Source organism: Glycine soja, chromosome 7 (assembly GCF_004193775.1).
Source record: "Glycine soja cultivar W05 chromosome 7, ASM419377v2, whole genome shotgun sequence".
Taxonomy (NCBI): domain Eukaryota; kingdom Viridiplantae; phylum Streptophyta; class Magnoliopsida; order Fabales; family Fabaceae; genus Glycine; species Glycine soja.
In genome coordinates, this window is record NC_041008.1 from 40,173,910 (window position 1) to 40,197,760 (window position 23,851).

The 23,851-nt window shown below is 30.6% G+C and overlaps 1 protein-coding gene and 1 long non-coding RNA gene across 3 annotated transcripts; both read left to right on the forward strand.

Moving 5' to 3' along the window:
- Positions 1–3,321: 3,321 nt before the first annotated feature.
- LOC114419658 lies at positions 3,322–8,966 on the forward strand. Of its 2 annotated transcripts, XR_003668273.1 has the most exons (3): positions 3,322–3,693; positions 5,739–6,189; positions 8,362–8,966. It is a non-coding gene; the product is annotated as an uncharacterized LOC114419658 (long non-coding RNA). The 2 variants fall into 2 exon arrangements; XR_003668272.1 differs by lacking the exon at positions 8,362–8,966 and having other exon boundaries at positions 5,739–6,254.
- Positions 8,967–14,504: 5,538 nt separating this feature from the next.
- Positions 14,505–17,327, forward strand: LOC114419659 (peroxidase 10-like). The gene is made up of 4 exons (XM_028385402.1): positions 14,505–14,811; positions 15,799–15,990; positions 16,125–16,290; positions 16,605–17,327. The coding sequence occupies exons 1-4, from the start codon at positions 14,566–14,568 to the stop codon at positions 17,015–17,017; spliced, it is 1,017 nt and encodes a 338-aa protein (XP_028241203.1). The 5' UTR covers positions 14,505–14,565; the 3' UTR covers positions 17,018–17,327.
- Positions 17,328–23,851: the final 6,524 nt, after the last annotated feature.

The following is a 23,851-nucleotide window of genomic DNA, read 5'->3' on the forward strand; positions in this document are numbered from 1 at the left end:
TTACAATATTAAAATTAGCAATGTATAATATATATTACGTGAAAGAGGAGAAGAAAGAAATGTCCATTATAGAATACATTATTATATTTATAGTAATGGGTGTCTCCACTCGTGGTACGTACACTTGATGAAGTAATGCAGAAGTGCAACAAGGAAAATACACAGCATATAAGTAACATAATGCATGTGTATATTATTATATATATGACTTATTAATTAAACATGACAGAAAGCAGGTAATGGGAGCTAGGAAGGTAGAATTGAATCCATCCAAATGGAGAGGAAAGATGGGTGCATAGCTTATATATCCAACTACTCCGAGTGAATTGCATAGGAACTTCAGGGGTTGGTGGTGATTGAAGGTTTTGGGGAGAGAGAAAGGTGCCGAAAGGAAAAAATGAAAAGGGGAATCGGATTGGTGGAAAAGATGGAGGTGGTGGAGATGGGAATAATGGGATATTAGGCAAAGTTGGAGGTGGCGGAGGAGATGGGAAAAATAGGATATTAGGCAAAGATGCTGGGATTGTAGGGAATATAGGCCAAGATGGCAATTGTGGCCAAGGTGGCAATGTAGACCAAGATGTCACTGTTGTTTGCAAGAGATGGCGTGCTGCTAATGCCATGTCCATGCTTGAGAAGGAAATTGCAATGACAAAATTAAGCCTAAATGATGCAACTCTGAGTGAGAGAGGTCATGCCTGCTTCAAGTGTAACTTAACTTTAATTTCAATTAGGTGGACGTGGATATATATCCTCAAGTTAGTTAAGAGCAAGTGTGCATATTCCAAACACTACTAGTTACTGGCCTTTTATAGACAATGACTGATATATCTACTTTTGCCATAAGTTGACCTATTCATCCCTTCATTAAACAACATGCAATTATGTTATGTTATTGGACTACTGTGTTGTTGTCACTGGTTGGTTACTACCAACGGTACCAAAACTGGGGTACCGGCCAAACCCTTCCCTCTCTTGGATAATTCAACAGAGTAATTTATTACTTTTTATTATGTATGGTTTAATACGTGTTTGGCAATCCAACATTGCCCGTGCAGACTGGGAAGCCACCACATGCACTAAGTTTAATTTATGATGAACTAACTAATAGTTCTAATGTTTGATCCTAGTTGCCCCAAGCTACCAGCATTTCTTAAAATAATTTAATTCTAGTTTTTGAGTTGCTTTAATAACTAATTTCTCCGTATTTTATCAAAAACTAAGGGTAGATTTGATTGAGTGAAAGAGAATGGATAGAAATGAAATAGAAAATACATATTTAAATTTAAGTAAAGTAAAAGAGGTATGAGACTCATACTAAATAAAAAAAAAATTCCTTAATTCCTCATTTTCTTAGCAATCAAACCTACCCTAAAAAACCTCATTAATTATGTTCTATCCTTAATAATTAAAAGATAAGATCTTATAATTTAGCTTATTAGCACTATTAAGTCTTCGAGTAGGTTGTAATTGGATGTGCAATTACTAGTAGTTCGGCATGAAAGTACTCTCTTTTGACAATCCCAACATATGCAACTTGCCAGATAGTATTATGGTTAGATAGTATTAAGGTTGTTGTCCTATTTTATCACTTTTCGAAATCAAATAAGAAGTTAATGAAATTGATTTTAAAGAACGAATCAAAAATTAATTTTAAAGTAATAATGCTGTTTGAATATTTTTATTTTTACTTCCAGCTAAAAACAAGTTATTATAGATTTCAATATAAAAATTTTCAATACGAAACTACCGAGAGTTAATTACTTTAATGATCTAGACTCAAAATCAATTCTTTAACTTGAAATTAAATACTTTATATTTACCTAAAATTATGTTAATTGATATTTTAACGTGTCTCACATAAATTGAAACATACTGTTTATGTTTCACGTACTGTTCATTGTTGAAATGAAAATAATTCAAGTTCCACATCAGTTAACAATATAATCATATTAGACTTTATAAATGAGGGACAATCCTTACTTCTTGAATTAGTTCTTGGAATTAAGTTAGATCCAAATTCACCTTTTAAGATTCATCCAAAAATTATACTCATTCAGATTTCAAATTATTTGCATATTTTCATTCTGCTGATGTTAGATTTTGTATTTCATTTAATAGAAGTGTTTAGAAACTGACATTATTTATTTAACTTGAAATGGAAAATAAGATTTGACAATTAAATACTCTTGGAAATTGACTATGAATATCAAGGTAACTATATTGCACACAGCACAAAATATGTAGGTCGATCACATGATCTCGAATATATATTATTTTTTATTATATAAACTAGATTTAGATAGTTTAAGTTTACACTATTTTTTTTTACTAATGTAATATTGTTTTAGCTTGACCACCTCAAGTTTTGTTATTCACAGTGGTTTTATGGATTATCTTTAGTGAAAGATAAATCTAATATATTAAAAAAATAACATCAATTTTTTACTATATATATATATATATAAAACAACAACAATTGGTAATACAGTCTTGAATAGTTCAAGTGTACAATACATTTAGTTAGATATTCAGATGTTTAGCATATCAATGGTATAAGTGTACAAAGGAAGATGGAGTAATTTATTCCAAAATTAAAGTTTAGCTAGGTTTTTATTTTCAAATTAAAAGACATAAATTTAAGACTTAGTTTAGCAAAATTAAAAGGCTTGATTGTTTTTATTTTTGAAAATTACTTTTTGTTTTAAAAGCTAAAAATATGTTTGATATATAAGAACAATTTTTGAAAAAATATTTTTAAAAATAATATCTTCTTTCAGTTATTAGGATTATAAATCTAGAACACTTTTAAACTTTTAAATTTTCTATTTTAGTTTTTTATTACACTTGTTTTTATTTGTGTTGGCCCATCTTTTTTTTTTTCAATTACTCTCTTTTTTCTCTCAAAGCTAATTTTTAAAATTAAATGTACAAAATAATTTTAAAAACTAAAAAAATTACGATGAAACACAATCTAATATTGAAAAGTGGTATCATTTAATGAATTGAGTACTCGGTTTATTAATTTTAAATATTCATATCAACAATAAAAATAACAAATTCGTTTAAAATTCTAAATTTGAAATGGTTTTAGTTCCTTGACTACAAAGTGTGTATTGCACGATTAAAAATAAAAAAAGTGTTGGGGTGATCTTTTGCTAGAATGTTTTATTTTTGTTAGTTCAAGTTCTCAAAAGGGAAATTTTCTCAACCAAAAGTCCATCTCATTTGTTTATGTTATCATTTAGGTCTCTTACATTTTGAGTAACAGAAAGTGTATATTGTTTAAGATACTGGCCCACAAAATGCCATGTCCAAAGAACAAAGAGTGGGTTTGAATGATGAAAAGAAAATTAAATTTATGTCATTTTAACAAGAAATTTTATTTAAGAGAGAACCCATGAATTGAAATTCTCTACAAGAATGAGAGACTTTCAATTTCTTTGTAATTCCTCTCTACGGTCAGTCTCGTTCATCACTCTCGACCTACACCTCACTTGCTCTTACTCATTCCTCTCCACCCACACACTCTCCCTTGCGACTTCGAGACCCTCATTCTCACTCTCAGTCATGACAACCTTCGTTTAGATCACACACTCTCGGTGGCTATTACCTCGTTCAGATCGCACACTCTCATGGTGGCTACGACCTTCGTTTTCTGTTGATTCAAATCGCACACTCTCTTCATACAAGGTTGGTTTCTCATCTCTATTATCTAGGGTTTCTTTGTTATTTCGTTAATTTGTGATTTGTGCTTTGTTCTCATTGTTGTGTTATTTGAATCTGAATTTTAAATAAATTTGCTTCCACTATTGGAGATGTGGGAGAGGACTTGGGTTCTATTACCGTGTGAAATTTTTATTTTTGTTTGGGGTTGAGCACCATGTGTTTGTGAATATGCATGAAAGAGAAAGAGAAAAATTATTTTACTTCTTTCTTTTGAAACTATTGTTAAGGAAGATAACACTGGCGAGTCTTCAATTTGATTTTAGCTTACAAGGACCTTTTTATTCATCCATAGTCTCCGGCTCTGTACGACCAAACAAGGTTTTCTCCATTGACTTCTAATTTTATGAGCTACTCGTTGAATTTGTGTATGTGTGTTATAGCGATGCATATTTCAAACATGATTACAATGTCAATTGATTTTCTCTGCTCTGATGGACTTTTTCCTAAGGGAGCTTTTTAATTGTTTCTCTACTCTATCTACCTTCCCCAATATACCCCAGACTTAAGAACCACACCCTTTTTGTCTTTTTCTTTTCTGCTTGCTCCTCTTTTTAGTGTGAAATAAACATCCTAGTTTAAGGGAATACCATTTGTTGAAAATATGCATGTGCCTCAACCACTATCTTGTAATCATGGAGCAAACTGAGAAAAAAAAGTTGTAACGTTCGAGATAATTTTCGGGGAGTGAACACTTCCTATTATGATTTACCTGCACATATACCTTTGTAGATCAACTGTATTGAAATTTCCAGCTCTCATAATGTGTTTTGTAACCACTTACTAATTTGTTTTTAAAAATGTAGATATTATCACAGTAATTCTTAAAATTAGAAAAATAAATTTTTGAAATTGAAATTTATTTGTCATATCAGGTCTTGTTGTTGGTTCCATTATGGACTATAATAATAGTAAGTTATAAAAATTAAAAATTACAATAGAAACTAAAATTTATACTTTTCAGTGAATATGAATGTATATTATGAATGTTGATGTTGATGGAATAACCAATTGTTCTAATGTTTGGAATGCATGACCAATTGCAGAACATTATCCAATTCCCTCTTTTCATCAAGTTTTGTATGACACTAATGTTTCAGCACTGGGGAGCAATTATAAATTTATAATAATTTTTGGGTTGTGATGATTTTACTGAGTTTTAATATGAATTATTTTTGGGAGTTTTATTTACTTATTCAGGAGAATCAAGGTAATTAAGCAGAATTAGAGTCCATGTTGGTTACTGTATGGGTCATCCAATGGTTATTTGAAGGGGTACATACTGAGGTTAATTATGCAGTAAGTTATGATAGGATAGTTATTTATTAATATATGAGAGAGTTCAAATTATTGTGGGAGTCGATGCCTCTTTGAAGTATTGTGACTCATTTCTACTATTTCTTGTTAATGGAACCTTTTTTTTCTATAATTCTGATCCAGTTTCTAACAGTACGTGTATTCAATTTTATTTAACCATCACTGAACGTGTTCTAACAGGAAGCCAAACGAGGCCTTAAAACTGAAGGGAGGAAAATAGTTTAATATACCCATCAAAATTAAGAGAAAATCTTCAATGTGGTTTTTTTCCAAAGTTACATGCATCACAAAATTAGTCTTTCAAAAATTTCAATTGTCAAATTAGTCTTTCATGTTCTTGTTGTCATCCCTATTAGTGTTTCAACATCAAAGAAATTTGGGTAATAAAGGTGATGAAATTGGAAAGCAATAGCATACAGTACTGCATCTTAAGTTTCGTCCAAACGTTTTGGAGTTCACCTCATGGCAAATAATGTTAAGAACTGTTTTAAGCTTTAGAGAACATGGTATGAAATTGTGAGTGATATTCTTAGTCAAAGCGGATTTGACTGGGATAACACAAAGTACATGATTACCGTTGAAAATGAAATTGCATGGAATGAATATGTTAAGGTAGTCAATCATATTTTTAATTTTATTTATTATTCAATTGTAGTTATTATTTGTGTTGTTATTAACATATTTTTTTTTTCAAGTCACATGAAGAGGTCAAACGATTTCGATTCAAAGTCATTCCTAATTGGGATGATATTATAGACCTATGTGCAAAGGATAGAGCTACTGGACTCGGAAAAGAAAATGCATTAGATGTAGATGATATCATGAGCAAAGAAGCAAATGAAGAGGAAGCAATTCACAATGTGAATATTGATTTAGAGGGATCAAGTTCTGCCTCAAGGAAAAACATTCGCCCAAGTAAGAGTGGAGAGAAAGAAGGGATCATTTCCTCAATGAAAGAAGTAGCCGAGTCATTAAAGCGGTGAATGAGCTAGATAATATACCTAATTTTAATGGTGCACTTTGACATAAAACAATCGTTTGGTTGAGAAAAAATATCATTATGTTTGCAACTATAAAAGCTCTTTCATTGGATGAGAAGGAATTACATCTCGTCTTTTATGCCTTGATGCCAATGCCAAGTTAGAGGTACATTTGATATAGAACTTTGTAGTCTACTATAAATGGAATAATGATTTAAATAGTTGAATTAATATATTTTTAATTCAAAGATATTAAAATAGTACATATTTATTGGAATACCATACTTGACAAATAGTACATAGAATTTATTAATGAAAAAATAATTATTTTATTCAAAAAATTATTTTATTCAAATATAAAATTTTAAAAAAGAATGTATTTGACTATTTTATCAAAATAAGAAATTTTGAAAATGAAGAATTTAATTTCTTTATTCAAACACAAAATTTTGAAAATGAAAAAAATTAATTTCTTTATCTAAACATGAATTTTTAAAATGAAAGGATTTCAATTGAAGCATTTAAAATTCATAGAATTTAAAATTCTTTAAAATTTTAAATTGTCTCATCCAAACATACTCTTAAGATTTTTCTCATGCGGCTTCTTCTCTGCCTGTTTCTTGTCGGCATTGTCATCTTCATTGTCTTCTTGCTACTCCTTCATCAGATCTAAGGAAACACTCTTGCCTTTTGCATGAACTTTGATCTGTTTGCATCTTTAATCACACAAATTTTGTGTTCAAAAGAAACCTTGTAGCCTTTCTTAAACAACTGAGCAACACTTAACATATTTTGATTAATCTTAGGAACATATAAGACATCAGAATTTTTACTTTGAAAATGATGGTTTTTCAAGCTCCTTGAAGAGCTTCTAGTCATTGGTCATATGGTATCATTGGAACTGTTGCTTGTAGCAAAGCGTATTACAACAAAGAGTTTCTTATCTTCTTGTTCCTTTGCGATCACCTTTGTCTCCTTGGTTTAGAGTTGCACATTCGATCTACATGTCCCAACTGACAATATTTGTGGCATTTTGTGTCTGGCTTCCACCAACATTTGTTGTGTGGAGATTATTTTTTTTACAATAGGGGCAAGGCATAAAAACATGTGTTGCTATTTTGGTTGTGTTTGTTACCTTTGTAGTTCTTGGCTTGGAAAACTCCCCCTACATATCCTTATTGTCTCATAAGCCTTCTTTGTTCTTGTGCTTGTAGTGCATTCACTAATTCCACCGGAGTAATGCTTGTTAAGTCCCTTGATTTCTCCAGAAATGCAATTATGGCATTAAATTTTTCAAGTACTATGACCAGAATTTTTCAAACAATTCTATCATGTGAAAAATCAGTACCAAGGAGTCTTACGTTGTTGACTATGTCAAGAAGTTTGTCAGAGTATTCCTCAATTGTTTCTAATTATTCTTTGCATCTCAAATTCTCATATCAGGTCCAGTGCTTGCATCACTTTCACCTTTTCATTTTCATTGTACTCTTGCTGCAAAAACTCCCAAATCTCATTGAGTGTTTTTAGCATCATTATTCTGATCAACATAGTGGATGATAATGATTCCAACAAGGTTGCTCTTGCCTTTGATTTTCTCTGTTTCCTGTCATTGTGATTTTTTATTTGAACAATCGTTGGATTATATGGTAGGGGTGGAACTTCGTAAGTCTTCAACGACTTTCCATAGATCACAAGCATCAAGATGGGCTTCCATTCTAACAGCCCTTAGGTGGTAATGTTGATGTGTGGTTGTGTTTAGGAGTTTTGGGTAGACTCACTTAATCTCACATATCCCTTGGATGAGAACTCTGGGTACTAGTTTGTTGTTTTTGAATTTATGAGAGGAAGAAAAATAATGAATAGAGAAGTTTTTACTATTTTATTGAAGCAGCTCTATATATAAAGAGCACAAATTAAGCACAACTGATACATCTCTTATTTGTAGCATAACAACATAATTTTAAATTTAAAAATAGAATCATAAACTCCTAATATCTCCTAATATTTGAAATGTAAATTTAAAATTAAACTCCTAAAAACTAGGGAAAAGAATGCAGCTGTTATGGGTACATTTAGAATATATACTAATAATATAAAATAATTTTATATCATCATCTAATTACAAATGATTATATATGATAAATTTATTAACTTATATATCAATTATTTTAGAAGTCATAACAACAATTTCTTATTGGTTTGACAGTCTAAAATAGTCACAACAACGATAAGAATTAAACTTACATGTAATTTGCTTTATATTGGATTATTTCCATACACAACCTATTATGGTGATGCATGTTTGATGTCAGTAACATGATGTGTCTATTTCCATCAGGAGCACATACAATTGGTTATGCCCGATGCTTGACCTTCAAAAGGAGACTTTTCGACTCTCAAGGCTCTGGCAGACCTGATCCCATGATTGATTTTTCACTTTTCTTAAGATTGCAAAATAGGCGTCCAAATAATGACGCTTCAAACAGCAATCTAGCTCCTCTGGATGCTGCAACTATTTTGACGTTCGACAGTGTGTATTATAGAAATCTCTTGAGCGAAACAGGGCTTCTAGAATCTGACCAAGCACTAATTCGGGATTCAAGGACTGCTTCTATGGCTTATTTTTACAGCACCGACCAATCTTCGTTATATAATGATTTTGCTGCATCCATGGTGAAGCTTAGTAATGTAGGAGTACTTAGAGGAATACAAGGGCAAATTAGAAGGACATGTGGCTCTTTAAACTATTATGTGCTTGATATTTTCAACTTCTTAGCAAAACCTCAACAATATAATTGAGGAAGCCAATGTAAGTTACTTGGAGCATAAATGCTATCCTGCTGTATATTATGTCAAGTCCATCATCTTTGTAGGTGTTGGCGGTATCCCAGAAGAATGCAGATTAGCCATGTTTTACTTTTATGTCAAGATCATTCTGTCGAAATATGAAATCTTGATGTCAAGGCTAAAAAATAATTTTACATTAAAACTTGTTTCTTATAAAAAGCATAGGAGGTAGTATATGTTTTGTCGTAAGTTTGTTTGTAGACTACTAAACAACTATGAATTTATTACAGACTAATAAACTTTGCATATTTTATGAAAGAGTTATGTATAGGATCTTCAATGACATTCCTTCAAGATCAATTTCTTATTAACCATCACCAAGGGTTTAATCACGTATCCAAATAGGTTACTCTGTCTGTAGTAACTGTTGTGATGTTGTGATGTGAGCATCTACAAAATATTAATCAACCGTATACTATCTAAAAGGTAACAAATGCAACTTTTGTAAGTCCTAATGGTGCAATAAATATAGATGTGACAACTATATTACTTCTGTATGGATTCACTTGTCTCTCTTCGTCATATTTATAGAGGAGAAAACTATTGTGCAGATTTACTTTACTTGCTAAAAGGCGTTAAGAGTGTATTTGAATAGGGTAATTTAATTAGGTAATGTATTTTTCATAAGGAATTAAATTCTTTTTTATCAAAAGTAAGTGTTTGGATATTTTAGTAAAAGGAATTCAAAATTTTAGAATTTTAAAAGAGATTTTAATTAGTTGAAAGAATAGAATTTCAAATTCTATCTTCAAAGGGAGTGAATTTGGAAATTATGTAACAGTTCTCTCTTCTCTCTTCTCTCTTCTCTCTTCTCTCTTCTCTCTCTGGTTCACGAGGTTCGTCATGGAGCGCGCCTTTGAAGTTCTGGAAGATTCCTTCGGAGTCTGCTAGCTCCATGGCTGCATGCTCGGGCGGTGCGTGTGCGAGTCGTGGCCGTGCGCAAAGGCGCGTTGGTCGCCGATCTCCCTCAAGCGAACACTCGGAGGACGCTGTTGCTTTGGAGCTAGCGTCAGAGGAGCGGCGATCTCGGCACTTGGTTGTGACGTCGTTGCCGAAGCCAGAGCTGCAATTTCCTCCGCGGCATCCGGTGCGGAGGGGATTGGAGGTTCCGGCGGCGGTGGATTGTTTTCGAGCTCTTCCGCCATTATGGTTACAGTGGTTGTGGTGGTGTGTGCTGGATAAGGGAGATGGAGAGTTTTCTGGTGCGGTAGGGTGCAATTTGAAGCTTACTTTGAATTTGAAGCTTTTTCTGAAGAGGAAGAGGTTGAGCTTAGGGGAGAGAGGAGAATTTGGGTTTGGTTTTGATTTGAAATTTAGGACTAATTCTGTGATTGTTGAAGAGAGAGGTTGTATTCAAATACAAAATTTTAAAAATAAAAAAATTTAAATTGAAATATTTGAAATTCTCAAAATTTTTAGAATTTTAAATTGCCTCATCCAAACATACTCTAAAGTAATTTCAAAGCATTCTATCCGGAGATGGAATGATTATCCTTTTGAGCCACGGAACTTGTTACTTGCATATGCTTCTGTTATGCTTATTTCCTTTTGTAAGTTGGGGGGCTATTTTTTGTTTGCTTGTTTTTAACCTTTATGAGGTATCAGAAAACACTATTTGGTAGAAGAAGTAGACAAGTGAGAAAAGAAAAAAATATATGTAAGAAATAGAATGAAATATAAGTTATTTTTTATTCGATGGAAAAATTAACAGAAAAGCCTAACCTAGACCATCTCTAAAAAGGAGAGTAGTCCAGGCAGGGGAGGGAGAATCCACAATACAAAACTGTTGCATTTGTCTAACCCCATGGCTGGCAAGACAATGAGCTAAAAAATTAGCATCGATCCCTATTTATATGATGAATGGAAATAGACCATTCTCTTTGGATAAGAAATTGTTTGATGGAAGAAAAATAATACATAAAATAACTGAGATTATTTGATTTAAAAAAGAAAATTATTATTATTATTATATAAGAAAACGGGGGAGGGACTCACCATAGTAGATTATGGGGGCAACATAATGGAGGGGATGTTATAATAAGTTGTGTAACATGGAACATAATCATCGATTATGTTGTGAAACATAATCAATTATGTTATATATAACAATTGTTTTTGTGTAAATTGTTTGTCTTTGTAGGAAATTTTATTCTCGGAACTCACCTATTGTTTTTAATATTTCATTGCTCTTTCACCCTACCAAACAATCAACATTCTCCCCCCGCCCCCCTTCTTCTCCTCTATTTCATTTGTACCAAGCAATCGATAGATATATTATGGAAGGGTTTGTGTTGGCCTTTGATTATCATAGTGCTAGGGTTTTTATACTAGCTTTAACATTCACAAAACCTAGATCTAACATAAGTTAGGCCATAGATCCGTGTTGGACAGCTTGGACTATTTTCAATCTTACTCGTTATCCCCAGTTCGCCTTTTGAATTAATTAACATGATTCTAAATTTCTATAATCACCCAAATCAATTAAGAAGATGAAGAACGGTCTCTTATATAAGATCACTTCTGTTTTATTTTGCAATTTTCCATCATGCACATACATAATATGAGGTTCTAAAATCTCATGAAAATAAGAAAATAGAGCGTAAATGAGAGTATTCCGACCCATTAGAAATTGAATTTTGTGACACTCTCTATTCCACACATATATATACTAATAATAAAAGGAATAAGAATATAAAATTAATTAAAAAATTTAAAACACATTTAAATAAAAATATTTCAAAAGGATAAAAGGTTCATATTCACTTAGTGAAATTATAATAGAACTTGTTCAAATAAATGATAAAATTATCTCGGTTCAAAACAAGGCCGCCCATTCTAAATGAAGAGAAGTTATCATAAAGCGGAAAACAAAAAACAACTACATTCTTTATGAAATTATAGCGTATGAAATAAAACCATATTCCCTGATGTCACATTTATCATAGCATTTCCCTGGCAGCACAGACTAAGTCTCTCCATCTCTAGCATGGAACTCATCATATGTTGACTCACCTGAAACAAAATGGCAATTAGCTCAAACACAAACACACACCGAAAGTGACTTATCACATTTTAAAATAAAATACGGATAAACAAAAATATAAGCAAAATACATTATACAATTATTTATAACATAATTCAACTTAATACAATCCACGCCACTTCACCACTTTATCATTTATAATTCATCTTTCAATCACCAATCACATTACACATGAATCACACACTAGAGTCAAGACATAATAACACTCACCAATTTCATAATAAACAATTCACGGGCGTTATGCAACAAGTATACTGAGACTCAAGCCTATATGTAATGTGGTACCACACAGGAGTGCTTAAGAGTACATAACAAGACACGTCACACGATAAGTATGTCTGGTCACTCTCACTAAGTAAAATCATAAGGTGACCCGTCAGAGTCACTCTGTTTTGCAAGAATGCTCTAACCACATGGGATCAATATAGGTTTAAAGGAACACTCAAACTAAGTGTTTTTACCCCCAAGGCCTAGACTCTGAAGAATCCGTTAAGGCCTTACCTTCTTGATCCAGGTCCAACCCTAAAAAATAACTTTTGCACGCAGATACTATTCATGAATTATACAATACACACGACCTTACATTTGTGTTTCAAACACGTTTAACATATTGCGCTACAATTTAACACTTCAGGTTCTTAACTTGGAACCCTACACTTTTCTTTTAACACTTCGTGCATAAACATTTTTTTTAAGATAAACACCAGTTGAATTATTGTATAATTCATAACTCACAACATAAGTAGTATCATGTCAAGTATTAACCACTCACTTATTCACAACCATATCTCATATTCATAATTTACCATCCCACAAATTAACTAACTACAAAATATACTTAGCAAATAAATAAGCATATATTATAATAATAGGATATATCTAACTTCAAAGCTTATAAATATATTTATATATATCAAATATATATAACACACCACTATACAAATATATATAATACTAATTAATATATATATATATATATATATATATATATATATAATTAATAATAACAATAATAATAAACATATCATTAGATAAATATTATATATATATATATATATAAATATAAAAACATAACAACATGTTAAATATATTTATATCTATATATATCTCAATAAATATAAATATATTCTTAGATAAAAATAAAAAATATATGTAGATAACTACCAAAAGTTTATATACATATATATATGTATATCTTAAATGTATTTTAACGAAGTCATGGACATCCAATAATGAAAAACAACAACTTGATTTTGAGCACTGCACCATCATCACGGAAATTAATCACAATTTTTATTTTAGAATTATTTCAGCAGTAAAATACAATTTGATATAATTTATTCATGACAAAAAAAATTATGAGCATCTAAAGAAATTATACAATAGAGGAATAAAAAGAACCTACTCCCCTTATGGTAAATTCCTCCTTGCTTAATTCATCAATTAGAAAAAGACTCAATTTTAAGGATTTTCACTCAACAGAGAAACACATCAATTTCACAATAATTTTGCGTTAGAACACCAATTGGTGAGTCAAACACAATCAATCCACGATTTAAAACATAAGAACAAAATTACATTTTATAAAACAACCCAAAATAATCCAAAAATTGATCATCTAGGAATCTCTACACATGTTCATTATAATTCCCAAACGTGAATAACTCATCCCTTACCTCGAGGTAGTTGCTCAAGCGCTCTCTATTAGGAATGGTGGCGTATCTGGTGTTCTCTAGAACTCCTCTTCTGATTGCTCTGTTAGTGTTCTTGAGAGTTAGAGAAAAAGAAACAAAATGATTTGTAGAACTTCTTTGGATTAAAAACTCCTTTATATAGTAAGAGTTATAATGAGCTAATCTTATTTTTATTATTTATTTATTAATTCATTTATTTATTTAAAAGAAAAGCAAAGGAACGGATGTTACAAATTTGACATTAAATACTTAATTCCTATAGCAAAAATCAGTGAGAGGAAGGTATATCACATGAGTGCTTCGCATACATGTAAAAGTAAAACATTAAGAAAAATTTTGTCTTATATATGTGTGCCTTTTCTTATACCTAATAAGGACAGGAAAAGAGATGTAAAGAATTAGACAACTAATAAAGTGAAAAATTAAAATATAAAAAATTAAGATTATATATCAAATCACTTAATTAATAATAAGAACATAAAAAGAGAATAGAGAAAAGCTCTTTTTCAACGAGCACAACAAAGATGGACGTGGAAAAAAATAATGTGTGATAAGGTTCAAACACTCCATGAACCATGCTTGTTAGAATTCCAGCCTCGCGTGACTAATAGAATTTTATTAATATCAATAATGGTAGTGCCACTTCTAGCGTTTCACCAATAAAATCTGCCAGACATTCCATCGTGCTAGCACATTAATAATTTATCGATATCCTATGGTTATCTTATGTCTTACTATGGGTTTGACATCAATCCAAAAATTTGGAACATTGAAACAGATTAGCTCTGATTTAGTAATTCTGACTCATAAGTTAAATCATAATACAAAGAAGAAAAAAATACTCTTGTATCCATTATAATTTTGTTTTTATTTGCGTATAAATAACCCTACGTAGCTCACAGCATGTCATAAGAAATTGAAATTGTCAAGTACTTCTTAGTTCTTACATTCTCAAGCCATGAGTTGTAGAATTGTGATCTACTTCACTTTCTTCTTCTGTTTGTTTTTTACCTCGGTTCCTCTTGTTCATATGTATCCCTCGTATCCCTATAGTAGAAATTACCAGCTTGACCTTAATTTCTATGATAGATCATGCCCCAATTTGCATAAGATTGTTGGATATGGTGTTTGGTTAGCCTTAAGAAATGACAACAGAATGGCCGCGTCCCTCCTTCGGTTGCACTTTCACGATTGCATAGTAAATGTAAATTTTGTTACTTCTTACACTTCAAAATGAACAACGCACGTACTTAATTTGCATGGCTTTATATGTCTTTCTGTCAGACTCTAAATCATACTAGATCACACTAATTAGTAGTTGTTGGCGGAATTTTCATAAATAGAAATCATAATTTTGATGATAGAAGCATGCTGTTAATTGATTGACACTAGAAATATAGTATTAGTTGAATACTTGAATGTGTTATAATTGGTCCTCATCCACAAAAATTTATTCCCACTACTTGGCCACTTTAGCCACTGGCTACCTTCCCAGTTCCTATATCTATATTTGTTTTATGAACATTAGGTAGACACAACACATTAAATCTAGAAACTTCCTTAGTTTTCCTTATTAATTCTATTAATAAGAACGGATCGCATACGCATGCATAGATATAGATTTGAAATGGGTTACAGCGTACTGCTCATTCCATAAACAGATCAGACTACTTAAGATTTTCTAACTTCTAACTTCTAACATGTCTACAATTTTATTGTGGTGGAAATCTTTGTGTCTGGGCAGACAGGAGAAAAAGAGAAATGAAAGATGATAGTAAAATATTGCAGGAAAGAAAAATGGAGTGAAAAAAATAGCTGTATGATAATGATAACCCATTTTTTTAACTGAATGATAAACTAGTTTTACATTCATTCAATCACAAATTATCATTGATATGACTTTTGAGGTAATTATGTTAAAAATTGGTAAACTTGCTATTTCTGATAGTTTGTGATCGAACAATTGCATATGTTAGTGCATTAGCCTTTCTTCTTTCACACTGTCTCTCCTAACCTTAGTTACACTGATATAGTGAAGGTTATATGTATTGTCTATTAAGTAGTAACCCTCTTCTTTATATTGTTTGCATTACATATGCAATTATCACATTTGGTATATATATGCCATGCCACTATAATCATAATAACATACACGGGGAAGAAACTAATTATGTTCAATTACTTGTCAAAGGGCTGTGATGCTTCTGTGCTTCTTGATGATACACCATATTTCACGGGCGAAAAGAATGCTCTTCCTAATCACAATTCACTTAGGGGGTTTGAAGTCATTGATGACATAAAAGAACACCTTGAAAGGATATGTCCATCAACAGTTTCCTGTGCTGATATATTGGCCTTAGCAGCTAGGGAAGCAATCGATCAGGTAAAAGTGACACTTCCTTTAAATTATTGGACACAAGTTGTCGCAGCTGAAAGTTCCATAATTAAACAACAACCTATTTGATTTAGCCAACGTTGTTGTTATTGTTTCTTCTCCTACGTTTTGGGGGGTTTTAGATTGGAGGGCCTTCTTGGCCTGTTCAATTAGGCCGAAGAGATGCAACAACAACCAGTAAGGAAGCAGCTGAGCAACAAATTCCCTCACCAATTGAGCCTCTAGAAAACATCACTGCAAAATTTTTCTCCAAGGGTCTTGACATGAAGGATGTTGTAGCCCTTTCAGGTTCTTATTCTTTTCTCACTCTTCTCTGACTTGATTTAGAATACACAAATACTACTAACTAGTGTCCTGAGAGCACTGGTTAAGAAATAAAAAATAAAGTTTCAATAAAAATTGTTATTAATATACATTTATCATGATTTCCAATGCATTCCAAATGTGAATTCTGTACACTGAGGATACTGGTTAGCATGACCATTTAGAATATATATCATTCTAATTTTAGGAAGTGAAAGAAGCTAACTTGGACTTTCACCAAATATTTGAGGCCTTTTCAGTACATGACATGAATAACTTGATGTGTCTATTTCCATCAGGAGCACATACAATTGGTTTTGCCCGATGCTTCACCTTCAAAAGGAGACTTTTTGACTTTCAAGGCTCTGGCAGACCTGATCCCGTGCTTGAATTTTCACTTCTATCAAAATTGCAAAACATGTGTCCAAATGAAGACGCCTCAAACAGCAATCTAGCACCTCTTGATGCTACAAGTACCATGACGTTTGACAATGAGTATTATAGAAATATTGTATACAACACAGGACTTCTAGAATCTGACCAAGCACTAATTAAGGATCGAAGGACTGCTCCTACGGTTTATTATTACAGCAACAACCAATTTTCCTTCTACAATGATTTTGCCGAATCCATGGTGAAGCTTAGTAATGTAGGAGTACTTACAGGAACCGAAGGGCAAATTAGATATACATGTGGCTCTGTAAACTATTAAGTGCTTGTATTTTCAGCTTCTTAGAAAAACCTCAACAATATAATTGAGGAAGCCAATAAGTCACTTGGAGTATGAAAGCGATCCTTTATATATTATGTGAAGTTCATCATCATGGTAGGTGGTGGTAGTATTCCAGAAGAGTGCAGATTAGCCATGTTAGATTTTATGTCAAGATCTTTATGTAGAAATATGAAAACTTGATGTCAAAGCTCAAAAAATAATCTTTGTATATATATATGTGTTGCTAAGTTTGTACTTTGCCTATTTTGTAGACTACTAAACCATTGATCTGTGATAACATTCCTCCAAATTCAATTTCTTATTAACCATCACCAAATTAATCACAGATCAAAATAGGGTACTCTGCCACTCTCTGTCTATTGTAATTGTCGTGATGTGAGCATCTAAACATTAATCAGTGGTACTATCTCGCAAATGCAACTGTTGTAAGGTACAATAAATATAGATGTGATGCATGTTACGTGTACCTTTGAGTATGTAGTTAGTGGTTACTATAATACACGGTCCATGATCAAGTGCTCTTATCCCTTTTATTCAACTTAAATTATGTATTGCACTAACAGAAGGGTATCTACATCTCTTAATCTTACACAGGTCTCTTTCGTCTGATGCAGATTTGCAATATAAGCATGGGAAATATCTTATGTTAAAACTAATATTCTGTTTTATAACTCGTAAAACTCAATTTAAGGGATATGATACCTAAGATACTCCACTTACATGTCATGACCTATGGACTAAGTAACGGAAAAATGTATGCACGATTTATAATATTACTTCCTTGATTTGTTGTTAAAGTTTGCATCTCTACATTGCATGGGTTCCTCGCTTTTTATATGCTAATTTTTCTTGGTTCTTGCTCTGTAAGACGTAAGTGTTAGGCTATCTAAACCAAATTATTCACTATGTCTATCTTTAACCAAAGAACTCTTTTGTAAAAAATGAAATAACACTGTAATTCTGCTGATCTTTCCGTGTTCTAATTCTCACAGATGTTATAAAGTATAAACGTGCATACAATTGAATACGAGCGTTGGATTTTTTGCCCAATACCAAATTAATGAGTGTGGACTAGGCTGAATGTGTATCAAGCATAAGAGGTGTATTATCTAATAAAAGATTCAAACTAATCAGATTCAACCTCTCTATGCTTGTATGCATTTTTGTTTGTCTTTATTTGTTCACTCCTTCCAAGTCTAACTAGATTTGTCTAGTTGTGACTTGTGTATTATCATCTAGTAGGTTACATGTCTCTTTTTCAAATGTCCAAAATGGTTATACCTTTTCTTGAACTTGTACTAAAGTCAGTCTCAGAGATCTCAGGTCTCTGCTTTCTTTTTCTTTTTGTTTGCCATTAGGGTTGTGCTTCTTGACTCTCACGGACCATTTATTTCTCATCTTTTTTTTTGGATTGCTTTTACCTCATTTGGGTTCTTATATCATGTTGAAATTCACAGACCCAATACAAAGTGAGAGTAAATTAAATGTGTGAATTGTGCTAGATTTGTATCAGAATTGTCTAAAAAATTTGAAAACTTTGAGGTCTATCAGCATTTTATTCCACGGACCAAATTTTCTAAATAAACGTTTTTCCATAAAACATTACTAGTTTTCAGGGCACCGAACTGGGCTATTCACGGGCTTAACTTCCCACCTTTACCAAAATTTCATGACTCATCCAATAAATAGGCATGCAGGAAAAAAATGTCACATTAAAAATTTTGATATATAAAATTTAAGTTAATCATTAGCCAAATGCTACTTAGTGTCCAGCGCATTAGTTAAAAGAACTAAAAGAAAGAAAACAAAATTTATTAGAATGTAACAAATTGTATTGTATAAAAAAAATTTACTCTTTTATAATTTTATAATAAATATTTTTTTTAATCCTTTGACCAATATCGTTAGAACACTGGCTATTAAAACCCTAATTATTATAAAAACCAATATTTAATGTGTATAACAATATTGTCACTGAATTAAAGTGCAGTACACATATTATTTATTCATAAATTAATTAAAAAAATTAAAGTGCAACTTATATTTGGCTCTAAATCTCTTACACAGTCCCTTCTTAAACATTTGGCCGTGTTGCTAGAAGCTTAAAACTAACAAATTTTAGAGTAAATTTCACAAATTATTCTCTCGTTTTTTCTTCTTACATTAGACTTCTTTCAGTTTATATAATAGCCAGGGTAAGACCATTTATCCTTGTACAATTATTAAAATAATGTCAAAAAGGGAGAACATTGAGTGTAACTGGAAACACGAGTAATTTGTCCTAAACTTTAGAAGCATCAATGGCATTAATTATCTACATATATAACGTTTCCTGCTCCAACTATATACAATTCCTTTGCTTCTAATTCCAACAGGGAGATAATGTGAATTGTACCTGATCATAAAAAGAAGATTAGCCCTTTAGCACGTAGATTCAAATGAGAAACCGACAAAGGGTACTTTGGAGTCAAAAAAAGAATATTCACAGAAGAACTGATAAATTGATAATGCCCGACGAGACCTTTTGGTAGAGACAAATTGAGACCTTTGTCATCTACCCATAAATTTAATTAATATTTCTGTCCTAATCATAATCACCATGCTTTCTGAAAATGATAGCTAGATTCTCTGCCCTGATAATATTCTATTCAATTCTGCATGGGTAAGAGAGTGATACCTCTAGCTTTAAGAATTTTAGTATAGGATTTAAATATTTCAGTGAGCAAATTCTCTTTCTTGTTCTGAATATTTCAATTAGCAAGTTCAATTAGTAAGAACTGATTATGTCACAGTTAGCGATTGTTCTGCTTTCTACAATAACTTTATATATACTCATGTTAAGCTGCAAATTGAAGTTCAAAGAAATCCGTGAGTCCACATTGAATCCTTATGCTCTAAATATAATTGATAATTAATGTGAGGCAATTCCCTGATATCATGTTCTTACTTTTATTTTATTTTTTAAAGTTGATCAGTTTGGTTAAACATCTCATCAATTTGCATGTAGCATGAAATAACTGACCTCAATAATGCATGCTTGTTGTGGGAGGAATGGAGGGAAAAGAAGACAAACGTGGATCAACAATTTGAATGCCGCAGCCCAAAAAGAGAAAAGGCTCTCAATACTTGGTTTGTATATCGACATATTTTAGTTTCTTTTCGAGAAAATCAAAAATAATTTTGTGGAACTTTTTTACCTTTGAGGCAAAAGTTTAACAAAAATAGTTTTATCTTACCAATTAAGGATTAAAAGATAAGCAGCGCCTGCCGCGGCAAATGCCCCTTATGCCTTAGGTTACTAATTAAGAAATCAAGAAAGTATGATTATTATACTCTTTATCATAATTTTCATGTACCTTAAACATGTTAATGAAAACTTTATTTATTATTTGTTTAATTAATGCATTAGAATATTGGATAACTAGAGTCAATTTTTATTGAAATGTGCAGAAGATATGTACAAGAAATTAAAGAAAGCACAGGGTATGACTGTCTTTTATCATTAATTCAGAAATTCTATCACAGATTAAACAGAAGCCGGAAGCAACTCTTTTTTGTGTAGGGTTAATTTAATTTCCTTCATTTGTATCTTAATTAATAGCTCTTTGCAGAAAAGGGAGGGGGATTAGGCCCACCAAAAGCTAAAAAATGTATTAACTATTCTGTTTCCTTGCAGATGTTCCAAGTTACGCAAGTACTGCAAATTTTGTCGTGATTGCTTTCATCCAACTTTTCTTAGAGTCACTCACCCTTTCAGCATTTATTCATCTTCCATGCATGATAATGTTGAATTTGCACATGTTAAAAATTAGGGCATTCTGGGACTGAGTTTAAAAAATTAGTACCTTACAACGAAATGGAATGAAACACAATAAGTTCGGTCAAACAAGGTTTTTTTTTTTTAATGCAAGTTCGGTCACTACACACTTCTTTAATTTGCTTTCTTTTGTGATGAATTATTGGAATCAATCTTACATTTTGTGTTTGTGAATCGAGGAAAAAGGAAATTCAACTATAAGAGGATTATAACCTAAGAGAAGTAATTAAGGAGGTTAATTTTTTCAAATATTAAACCTGAGTTTTGGCAATGCAATATAGTTTGACTCTCTTGTTATTATGGATGGATCATGCGATGAGGTATTTTAATTAAAATTTAAACTTGAATTATATATTAAGTTAAATTGCTTTAAATTAATAATTGATAAAATTATTTAGAAAAATAAATGAAATGATTTTATATTTGAAAATAATCATATATAAAATGCTGATTAAATATTCAAATTATATTAACAGATAATTCACTAGACGCGTAACTATGTACCAAAAAAACTAGACGCGTAAACAAAATGTTTTACTTTTTACCATATTTTGTCGAATGTCTTTACTTAGAAAAGTTTTACAAATGTGTAACATATTTTGATTATAGTATTCAAATTAATTAAAAATAATAATATTATTACGTAACTAAGTTAAAAAAAAATTCCCTCACGTACCTTCCCTAACCATTTAGTAACTGTAAGTTTTATTTAATTTTAACACTGTGATATATTGTATGAAATATTTACTAAAATTTAGTAGATGATTAATTTCTGTTAACGAATCTGACTAATCATTTTGGGTGGAGTCTCCCTCTCTTAATTACATTTTTTTTCATTCACAAACTCAAATCAAAGACATTTCTTAAGGAGACCAAAGATAGGATCCCATCAACCAACAACTTATTGGTTTGATTAACAACAACCAACAACCATAATCATTCATTTACAAAATTAGTCATAATTAAAACTTTTCATCCATCTCTAAGAATGTATTACACCGAAATCAAACTCATGGGCTTTTTCCACAAAGACTATATTTAACAAAATTATCGGAAAATTAAGAAGTTAGCTAATAGTTGAAAGTTGGAATCTGATAATTAGAAGTTGAAAAATTAATTTATTAAATTATAATTGTTTGATAAAATTAGTTGTTTAAGTAATTAAAAAAAAGTGTAAAATGACATAAAAATAATAAAATCATAATTTATTTAAAAAAGATAATAAGAAAATTAAATAAATATATTGAAGATAAAAATGAAAAAAAAATATAAAAAGTTAAAAACTAAAAGTCATTTTTAAAAAATTACTTGAAATAGTGTTTAAAAAACATTAAAAATTATTAAAAAAACTTATTTACAGAATAATTAAACAAATTTTTCAAATAATAAAATAGATAAAAATAAACTAAATTTATTATCAATTGAGTTACATTCACTATCCAAAATCTGTCTAATCTAAAATTTCATAAAATTAACTTTGATAAAATTAATTTTAAAATATTAAATGTAATTAAAACATTTACTTAATCCAAATTACATATTCTATATTAAAATGCATATCCTTTCCACTACAGATATTCCGGTGAACTTGTAATAGCTTTAATGATTTGATGTTTTCTGGACTCAGTAATCATCATGAATCGTATGGTCACAACTCGAAAGGGCATGACCCATTGACATCAATGACATCACGTATCATATTCATATGACACCATTCAACTAAAGTCTAAAATACAGCAGCAAGTACTATTATGCCAAACCCCGACTTCGGAAGGGTGAATATTTATTTTGTGAATATGCTTTTTTTTTTCCTATTATATTAGTACGAAATAAGAATTTTAGATTAGCTCGAACCATAATAATAACACATAAACACTCGTGTATATTATAAATACTTTTTTATTTATAAATATTAATTTGTTAATTTTATTAAAAATATTAATGAGAGAGACTCAAATTCATGATCTCCTCTTCTTTCATCTTTAAATCTTCTCCTTTTCACATCAAATTAATCTTATATCTCCTATATATTATAAATACTTAACATAGATCTTTTATTCACTTTATTTAATTTTGTACGACGGATATAAAAAAAATCTTATTACATTATTTATCATATTATATTTCTTTCTCTTTTTCTTAAAATATCAAATATTATAGAGTATACGTGCATCTTTATATAAAAAGATTGGCTTTATTGGGAAAAGGAAATGCATATAGTATTTTTATTATCAATCATAATAATAGGTTTTTTATTGATAAATATATTACCCCTTTTAATTAAATCATGTTGCTATTAAATAATAAGATATCCAAATCCTTTGTTTTATTTATTTATGTCAGTTAAAATATTCTTATATCCGTAACATAATTTTTTTTTTCAAAACAAAAGTGTTAAGAAATGATTTGAAAATATTAGTTAATAAAATGAAAGTAATCAATAAAAATATTTATTTTTTAAAAGAATGGTTCACTTAGTATTCATTCTTAAATAATTTTTTAAAAATTATTAATAATGTTTAAGCTTGTCGGTTGGTATTTGTTTTTTCATATTTTAACTTTTAACTCATCTCACGTTTATTTTATACTTCTATTTTTATTCCTTTATATTTTCTTTTATTTTCAAGCCTTGTACATTTCTGTTGTAGAGTACAAACATATATTTTTCATTTAGTTAAAATATATTAATAATATAAAATTATATAATCAAAATTTGTGATATATAATAAATTTATTAAATTTTATCATAACTTTCAGGTTAAACATATAATTTAGTTATTACATGTGTTATAGATTCTCAATTTTGGTGCTTATAAGTAAAAAAAATTATTAAATCAATCTTTATATAGGTAAATCTGATTAATTTGGTCTTTACCAACATATGTTAACAAGTAAGTTTGTTGCACATTCTTAATTTAGTCACTTATTTAATTTGATTCAAACAAACTAAGAATACACTATACATAAGGACCAAATTAAGAATGCATAGGTTAACA